The sequence below is a fragment of the Coffea arabica genome, chromosome 1e (genome assembly GCF_036785885.1).
Source record: "Coffea arabica cultivar ET-39 chromosome 1e, Coffea Arabica ET-39 HiFi, whole genome shotgun sequence".
Lineage (NCBI taxonomy): Eukaryota > Viridiplantae > Streptophyta > Magnoliopsida > Gentianales > Rubiaceae > Coffea > Coffea arabica.
The window spans coordinates 6,026,361-6,036,598 of record NC_092311.1 but is presented as its reverse complement, the minus strand read 5'-3'; the positions used below and the strand labels follow the sequence as shown (position 1 = coordinate 6,036,598).

At 36.3% G+C, this 10,238-nt stretch overlaps 1 protein-coding gene across 1 annotated transcript; it reads left to right on the top strand.

Annotated features, from left to right (window-relative positions):
- The first annotated feature begins 7,887 nt into the window (after window positions 1–7,887).
- LOC113690388 (cytochrome P450 76T24-like) lies at window positions 7,888–9,345 on the top strand. The gene is made up of 3 exons (XM_027208256.1): window positions 7,888–8,142; window positions 8,398–8,596; window positions 8,750–9,345. The coding sequence occupies exons 1-3, from the start codon at window positions 7,888–7,890 to the stop codon at window positions 9,343–9,345; spliced, it is 1,050 nt and encodes a 349-aa protein (XP_027064057.1).
- The last annotated feature ends 893 nt before the right edge of the window (window positions 9,346–10,238 follow it).

Below are 10,238 nucleotides of genomic sequence, written 5' to 3'. Positions count from 1 at the left end.
TTAGGAAAAAAATATTGTTACCTTGAAATAGTTTATTTAAGACAATGCTTATCAGCACAACTCAAGTTCTACATTGTTACCATTTTCTGTTCCACTCTTCCGACAATTACTAGAGTAGATACAAATTTAGTAGGTGAAATTCACAAAAGGGGAAAAAAAAAACTGCAGTATCATGTTTTGACCAATACTTTGGGGCAATTTTGCAGCTTCCATCATCATTTGTTGCAGGTCTACAAGAGCCATATCAGATATACATCTTAGGAAACCAGCAAGTGAGACATCGGCAGAAATTTCTTGACATGCAATTCGAGCTAGCCCCTTTGGGAAACTCTAGGACAATTTACGTTAGGATAATGTTCTTCAATGCTAATTGTCATTTGCTTTTCTTGGCAGCAGTACTGCTTCCTCAGCTTCCGCCTTAATTTTCTGCATGCTCAGGAATGCTGGAACTGCAAAACCAACATCTCTACAAGTCAGAAAGATCGAGCTGGTCATAATCATCAATTCAAAAATTTGACAATGGAACACATGAGACCGTAGTGACAACTGCCTGGAGTTTTCATCTGGGATTCCTCAAAATTAATGGAATTTTCTGTTCTGATATAGACCTAGTCTGTAGGTAGAATATCGACAGGATTTTTTGATATTGGACGCTAAGTTTTAGCGTGCAACTTTTCATTTGTTTGACAAGCAGGACATAATTTAGTCTATCATCAAAGTTAATTAATATCTAAAAACCTAGTGTTAAATAATTACATTTCACGATGCTAAGTAGCTTTTAAGTAGTAATTTGCTCAGAAAGAGAGTGATAAGGAAAAAAAGAGAGACTAACAAGATGTCAAAACCAAGACAAAGAGAAAGAAAGCTATCTTCATTGGAACCCTATCCATGCTTTTTGGCCAAGAGATTTATTGAATCCTTGGGCAGATGGTAACCATGCATATGTATGCACCAGTTTTGTTTGCACACTTGCAGCTTAAATTATATTCACATGTTTTAAAATAATTTTCATTGCTTTCTACTCTCAACTTTATCTCCCTGATTGGAAATTTGCTCAAGAAAAAACTTGCAGAATTTGAAGAGCAATCCTTTGTGTGTTTTTTTTTTTAAGTCCGCACCAGCCATTTACATCGTTTGTCTCCTGCTTGATTTAAGACCAATACACAGTAACAAATGCTTACCTTTAGAAAGTTTCTTAGGGTTTATTGATTGTCCAAATGTTCATCTTGACACGTCTATTAGATTTTTACTATAAAACCTGGAATTAATTGTATCTTTTTTTTGGGTAAAATGGAATCGAGTATCCAAAATGCTTAGACATTATTGTCATCTACGTTGATCATATGGACAAATCAAAAACGAAAGAAAGACTTACTATAAACTGCCAAAGAGTGGAAAAAAAAAACCCCAATTACTTTAATACACGGCTCTTCATCGTGAAAATGATAAAAAGGTGCAAGCTGAAGTGATATTATTACCACATCATAGAACTTATTCTTGACACACTTTTCCACAAATGTCTGCAATGATTTGGAACACTTTTGTGAATTTAGAGTTAGATAGGTCATTTGCTAGATAAAAAGTTGGAAGCAATAGATAAAACATGATTAAACACTCTTTAAGGTTTTTTTTTTTCAAAATTGAATGAACGAAGCAAAAAGGTAATACATTTACCGCTGACGGGTTTCAAAAATGTAATTAAGTTTAAATCTAAAATACACCAAATGTTACAAGTATACAGGTCACATTATAGTTTAGGGTGTAAAAGGTCGATCTTACAATGAGCTTCTGATCAAGTACTAAGTCCTTTGCTTACTCTATTATTTAGACAGATTATCGATTAAAATGCAATAAAAAAACTAATAATATACTAATCTTAACTAAGTAACTTGATCAGAAACGGGTTGGTGGGTTGGATTGAGACCCGGGTACAAAAGATAACTTGCTGATTCGAACATGACCTGCCAACCCTAAACGGGTCAGGTATCCTGACCCGAATCCAAAAATTTCAGGTTGGCAGGTCAATCCAAATGACCTGAAACATAAATCCAACATTTAGTGAAGGGTTAAATCAACCTTCTTTTGTTTATAATCATAATTGTCTTTATTTGTGTTGGGTTAGAGTTGTATCCGATTGGGTTATAAAATTAAGAAATGTGTTCTTGGACCATAACATTGCATATATATATATATATATATATATATATATATATGAGGTATAGGGTTTTTAAAATCCTCTTACCAAACTCTATTGAGTTACTCGTTGGTAACTCCTCATCAAGATCAAACCCTAACAGATAATCCATCAGTCATGTGATCGAATTAACTATCAGATTGAATACTTACAGATATCCAGTTTTACCCTACCCGTTGCCAATCCTAATAAACGTACACCAAGTTGTGGACGAAGTACAACAATCATATTTAACTAATTGTCCTACCCTTATTCCAAACGGGACCTTGGTGAAACAGCTCGATGTACAGAACTCATTCTGCTAATTTTTGGAGGATGAAAGCGGGGGAGATTGGTAATGCTACCTACAGTGTAAAAAGATTTGAAGTTTGTCTATCTAGTTAGGGTAGTAGAAGTGCAGAACAATTAACAAAATGCTAGTAGATGTTAACTAGCTCAAAAAAATTGACAGGTTGTCAGCCTGTGCAATAATAAATACCTGCTCAAACTAAAAGTAATTTCTGTAGATAGTGGTGAGCAGGGTCGAATCCACAGGGACTGGGAGTAATTGTTTCTTTTCAAATTCACAGTGACAAGGGGGTGTTTTTATCTCAGAGGTGACAATTTAAGCAGTTCAACTAAAAGTAAAACAATAAGAATAAAATAGCCAACTAGAAATTAAATAACAAATTACTAAAATCAAACAAGTGATAATTAAGGATCTAGCCAAGAAATAACTTCAGCAATGGTTCACCTAATTGATCATCGATAAGCAAAGGCAATTCCAATTATTTATCAATAAATAGGTTATAACTGTCAAACAAGCGATGACAGTCAACCCCTCCTTACTGTGTCGATGATTAAGGTACGCCCGTTAATCACTGCTCTAATTGAGAAATAATCCTAGGTACGCCCATAGAATTTAATTTCCCAATTGCCTTACGTATTAGAGGAGCCCTATTCTAATCAAATAACGCACTACCAGGGTTATTTTAGATTAGCCCGCGTATCCCCCTGACACGAAGCTAATCGTGCCAGTCGTCACTAATTCAGGACAATCAAACAATTACGGATTTAAATGCCCTAGTTGACAATAGGCTATCAGATCAATTAATTATCCGGATCCACGACAATCAATTAATTGAATAACCATAAGCGTAGCAATCAAGGAATACACGAATACCAATAAATAAAAGGGAGAGATTAAATTAAATCGATCTCATAATTTTTAGGCGAATCAAAGCATCCGTCGTTTCTTGACTAGAATGAGGGGATTAGCTCATATTGGATGAACTAAGCCCGCAGAAAATTTCAGCCAGAGTCACGGCCTTAGTTTGCATCTTCGGAATCCGCAATTCGTCGAACACTCATAAGGCACACGGCAATTGCAAGTGACAATTGAGTTTCTTTATTGTTGCTAGCATTCGTGGAGACAAAAAGCTAAAAGTAAGGTAACTAGGAAAAGTCAAGAACTCAAGCTAAATTATCCTGCCATGCGTAAGAAAAGTCAAGAGCAAAAGCCCAACGAAAAGTCAACAATCTCAAGCTAAGCTACAGACGGAAAAAAACGAATTTAGCCAGCCCCCTTTTTGATCCCTTTTTCTTTCTTCTTATTGCGGCGGCTCACCAGGAGGGAGAAGCCCTCCGTCCGTCCTTCCTTGCGGAAATTACCAAAAAAGGCATCATCTCTTCTTTGCCAACAATATCCCTGGAATAAGCTCTGTGGCTTGGACTTCTTTTCTGTCAAACTTGGCACTTGTTATCGTATTTTCGTTCTACTCCCTGAAATAAATGCACAATACTAAAAGTGAGTAGAATCCCGCAATTAATCCACATATAGTCAGGTAATAGGAGGAATTAATAATGAAATAAAAGCTGAAACTGCAACCTATCAAAAATCAAATTATTATTTCCAGTAATTTTTATTATCATTGAAATTTTACTGTTCTAATCTTGTTTTAACTATAAAATAGCTACTGTTTCAGAACATAAAAAAAATAGTGAACCATTATAATTTGAAACGTTAAGGAAAAGCAGAAAATTGCGACTGGTACAGGTTGGGGACCTTACCTGGACTTCGTTCTAAATGTTTTGCCGAAACCTAGCCCTGACGTCTTTATGGATTTGAATTCTGTCATAAAATCCTTTGGAGTAGCACTGGAAAACTTTTAGTCCACATCAGAAATGTAGCAGACAATAATTAGGGTTAATCATATTTTATTCCCTTAAAAAATACCTCATTTTTCAGTTTATCCCCTAACATTTAATTTTACTCACTTAACCTCCTTTACGACAAAATTGCCCTTGCATTATTTTGATTTTTTATTTACCATGTTTTCCTTTCTTTTATTTCTTTTTCTCTTTCTTCTTTATTTAATTCTTCCTCTTTTCCATAAAAATCTTCACCTTAATGATTGAAATTAAAAACGAGGAATTGCAGAGATTTATCTTCTCCTTAAATGATTAAAAAAATAATCAAATCACTTTCCTAAAATACAATTTTTTTAGCCTTTCAATTCTTTTAATTTTGGGTTTTCCTCTTTCCTTTCTAGTTTCTCATTTTATTTTCAAGAAAATATCATAAGATGAAATTGTTTTCCTTTCTTTTATTTCGTTTTCTCTTTCTTCTCTCTTTCATCCTTCCCAATAGAAATTCCATTTCAATGAAAATTTTTTTTTTGAGTTTGTTATTGCATATTTTTGGGTGAAGGTTTAAAAGGCATCAAAAAATAATTTTGATTTTTTGTATGATGCCACGTGTCACAAATTTCAATTGATGATTATTAATCAGGCCACAATTTCATCTTAAGATATTTTCTTGGGAATAAAATGAGAAACTAGAAAGGAAAGAGGAAAACCCAAAATTGAAAGAATTGAAAGGCTAAAACAATTATATTTTAGGAAAGTGATTTGAATATTTTTTTAATCATTTAAGGAGAAGATAGATCTCTGCAATTCATCTTTTTTAATTTCAATCATTAAGGTGAAGATTTTTGTGGGAAAGAGGAAGAATTAAATAAAGAAGAAAGAGAAAAAGAAATAAAAGAAAGGAAAATAAGGTAAATGAAAAGTTAAAATAATGCAAGGGCAATTTTGTCCTAAAGGGAGTTAAGTGAGTAAAATTAAAGGTTAAGGGGTAAACTGAGAAATGAAATATTCTTTAAGGGGATAAAATGTGATTAACCCCAATAATTATTACCGTTAGCACTTAGCAGCCCCTATTCCCTCTTCTACAAGCTCTAAACAGTCTAGAGTTTTTATTCTTTTTCTTGGGATAAGCAAGGATGGTTACATTCCCCAAAGGTTTTGTTCATTTAAACGAAATGTATACATAAATTACTTTGAACAAAATATAAATATAAATCAAATTTTTGTGAGTCCCATATGTGAAGTTGAAAACGATATACAACATGTAATTTGGGTCTTACATATTTTTATTTTTTGATCAATCATGACCCCTTAACCTTCAGGACAGTTATAAGTTGCAACCGTTCCTGCCTAATTCTTTTTTTTTTTCCTCTTGGGATACATGTTCAAGAAGTACGTAGCCGTCATTTATCTATGCAATAAATTTTGGTAGCTGTGTAATCTTGGAAAAATCACGTTGACTCAGGAGAGACCTCCCCCAGCCAGCCAGCGTTCCTCTTGGAAAGTTTCTCAGGGATTTGAGCCAACGATTCCTCATTTATTCAGTAATAATTCCTTTTTGAAGAGGTAACTGATCACACTGCTACAATACTTTTTGAAGAGGTTGCATATGCTGTGAAAATATGGATGCTCCAAACACCTTTCCCTTTTGGATACTTATACCTCTAATTTCTCTTATTTGGTACTGTATTCACGTTCTGATCTTACCAAATACCAGTGAATACAAGTCCAAGAAACTCCCTCCAGGGCCTTACCCATTTCCTTTTTTTTTTTTGTCGAAACGATAAGATGATTTCATTGCTTTCATGGTAAAAAATTACAAGTGCGAGCAACGGCTCGATCGGAACTCTACAAACTAGTGTTCAAAGACACTGAGGAAGCTGTCGCTCCTCATCCACAATAATGCTTAAAGTATCAACACTCAGTGTTTTACTGACTATCATATTTTCTTCCCTATCCAAAACAAAAGAGCACATGCAAAACAATCTCTGCAACTGAGAGATGTCTTCAAGTACTGTTGCCATTTTGCTGTTTGCTGGGCTCTGATATTTTAATTGTCTCCACAGTTCCTTGTTACAAAATCTCAGCTTAAGATTGCTCCACTTGCGTTGTACAGCTTTACACAACACCAGCTTCAGTGCCAAAGCTTCATCTAGGATTTTGTTTCCAGAACTAATGTCTTTCAGTGCCCACCCTATCATCGTGTTACTTGCAAAAAGCTGAACTGTGACTCCAATTCCCACAAACAACTGCCCTTGCTTCATGGTTGTATTCACCTCCATTAGCACTTCTCCTTCATTTACATAATTCTGATTCTGAGCATCTTGCCTAGGGACTGTTTCAAACGTGCTCTCTCCTTTCTCTTTGTACTCTATCTGCTGCTGCTCTAACCATTCCGAATGAGCTTTCCTTATAGATTTGAAGGGGGGATCAAAGGTAGCGTTCTCGAATTCTCTTTTGTTTCTTTCTTTCCACATCTGCCACAGGATGTTTGCAGTTAATCCAATGTGTTCCATCCCTTCTGACCTGTGCCTTGCTTCAGAGATTCTTCGCCACCACCTTTTGAAATCTCCCTGCTGCTCCTTTGCTCCATCCCACTGAATGGGAGATGCCTTCCATATGTTTTCCGTGTGGGGGCAATTCAGCAGAAGATGTTCGACTGTTTCCTGTGCTAATCCACACATCTTACATATCGGATCACCCACCCCCGTTCGTCTATTTACTGCTACTTTCACAGGCAGAGCACCTTGAATGCATTTCCAGATGAAAAATTTGATTTTATGTTTGATGTTTAAACTCCACAGTGTATTCCACATCTGAGCTAACTCCGAATCACTTGCAGTATAGCTAGAGCTAGCTCCTTCCTGCCTGCGCCTGCCTCTCTTTCTGTGATGCTTCATCAGAAATTTATAACCAGAATTGACAGTGTACATCCCTCCCACCTTTGGTTGCCAATAAAAGCTATCTTCCCTATCAGCTAGACTCAGAGGAATAGCTAAAATTTTTTGTGCATCATTGCTATTGAAGAATCTGAATATGATGTTTCTGTTCCACCTATGCTGACAAATAAGCTCCTCCACTTTTTCCAGCTCACAATGATTCCCTCGACTAGTAGTTGGCTTCCCTGTATCAGTGTCTGGAATCCACTTGTGGCTCCATATATTTGTACTCCTTCCATTTCCTATCCTTCTTATTATTCCAGCATTGATTAGACTTCTTGCCCCCATGAGTCCTTGCCAAATCCAGGATGCATTTCTGGGGAGACTACACTGTAGTATCGATTCCTGAGGAGAATATCTGGATTTCAACACCTTACTAACCAACAGATTTGGTTTAGTAAGTATCCTCCAAACTTGCTTTCCTAACAGTGCTTGATTGAAAGCTTCAATATCCTTAAAGCCTAGACCTCCTGCACTTTTTGCCATTGCCATTTTTTCCCAAGACAGCCAGTGCATTTTGTTCTTACCATTTTGTTCTTACCATTTCCAATCATCGGTAACTTGCTGCAAATCAGTGGATTCTCCCCAATATCAGTTGTGAAACTCTCTCAAACTTATGGACCTTTGATGTCACTTAAATTCGGAAGTAGAAGAACAATAGTTGTATCATCACCAGAAATTGCCAAGGAAATGCTTCAAAAGCATGATCTAGAGTTCTCAGGCAGAGAAATCTGCGATGCAGTCAGAGCATTGGACCACCATAAGTTCTCAGTTTTCTGGTTACCAGCACAAAGCCAGTGGCGCAATCTTCGCAAACTATGCAAAGAGCGTATCTTTTCATCAGAAAGGCTCAATGCCAGTCAAGGGCTCCGCCAAGAAAAGGTGCTGCAACTGTGCAATTAAGTACTCCAACATGGTCTCAAAGGACAGACCATAAATATTGGTGAAGCTGCCTTCTCAACATCTCTCGACTTGATGTGGAACACTTTCTTCTCGGTTGATTTTGCACAATTTGATTCTATATCTAGCTCTAACTCGTCTCGAGAGATAAAAGGAATGGTATGGACTGCGCTCTAAACCGCTGCTAGTCCTAATCTCGTGGACTACTTTCCCGTCCTCAGTGCAATTGATCCACAGGGCATAAGGCGTACAGCCAAGTTATCTTACGGAAAATTGCTTGATATTATTGATGGTATCATTCGTCAGAGATCACAAGAAAGAAACACATCCAACACTTATCTCAGGAAAAATGACTTCTTGGAAACCCTCCTTGATCTTAATCAGCAAAATGAATCTGTATTGAGCTACATGGGCATGAAGAATTTGATTCTGGTGAGTAATATTAATGCACCTATACATTCAATGCATACTTTATATATATAACTGGTCCTATACTCCTAATATATAACTCCTGAATTATGAAAATAAAAAAAAATCACCCGATGACCATAATTTGATTCCGACTCCACTCTATTTTATGATTTATTAGTTGGAGGGACAGAAACAAGTTCAGTCACCGTGGAATGGGCAATGGCAGAGTTACTACGCAACCCTGAAAAAAAATCAAAAGCTAGGGATGAGATCATGGAAATCATTCCACAAAACGAGCTGGTTCAAGAATCAGATATCTCAAATCTTCCTTACTTGCGATCGGTTATTAAAGAAACCTTTCGTCTTCACCCTCCTGCCCCATTCCTAGTTCGCCAAGCCGAAAGTGACACAGAAATCAATGGATATATGGTGCCAAAAAGTGCTGATATACTGGTTAACGTGTGGGGTATTGGCAGGGATCCAAGCTTGTGGTCAGATCCTACTTCATTCGTGCCTGAACGTTTCATGGATACAGAAATTGATGTGAAAGGCCAGCATTTTGAGCTCCTTCCTTTTGGCTCGGGAAGAAGAATTTGTCCAGGACTACCGCTGGCTGATCGAATTGTGCACCTCATGGTGGCTGCTTTGCTTCATAAATTTGAGTGGAAGCTTGAAGAAGGGATCAAACCAGAAGAACTTGACATGACAGAAGAGTTGGGAGGTACAATACACAAGGCAGTGCCCCTTAAGGCCATTGCTCTTTTGGAACCATAATGTAATGGTTTGTTCAGTAATCTTCAGCGAAACCTGTCTTAATCCTGAAAGTCCATGTCAGGAGAGGATCCAAATTTGCCTTCGCTTGTCACAGTCAATCCAATAATTATTGAAACGCATATCTTGTTAAAGTTTAATACTGCAATGAATATAGGAATCGTTCTATCAAAAATAGAAACAATGACATCATCTAATAACGGTGAGAACCAAGGTTTTAAAATCCAGATCAAACTGGCCAGTCCAACTGGTTGAACCATTGTCCTGGTTGCTATCCGAGTTGGGTTGACGTTCAAACCTGAAAGGGTTTAAAAAACTGCTTTTAAATATTGTGAACCTGTTAATTCGTCCAGTATTGGACTGTTGATCTATTGAACAAGAAATGGCTCTTATTAAAGTAGTTCGGTTCTTGATGTTGAACATTTATGTCTGGTTCTTTCATGCAATCAAAGTGATATTAGTCTAGTTGTCAGCATATTTAATGCAAGATGTACAACCGTGCATTTTTTGCCATTTTTTGGTTCTGAAACTATGCTTTAACTCTAAATCATTTAGAAGTTTCAATTGTCATATAATTTCATGTTTCTTATCTACAAAATCATTTTTAAATTTGATCAATGAGGGATGATTTCTTTATTTTTTTGGTTAGACGGAATTTGATTTTTAATTCAATACATTAACCAAGAAAGTATATTAATTGGACTATATTATAATTAAAGTAATATATTAATTATTTACGACGTAATTATAGTATCACGAGGCAATAATGATTAGACTAACGGTTGAACCAGTGAATTTTGATCCAATAATACTTTCCAGTTCAATGAGCAGGATGTGTTTCAAAACTTTGGTAAGAACATAAAAGAAATGAAGTGCAAAATAAAAAAGAAAATCTT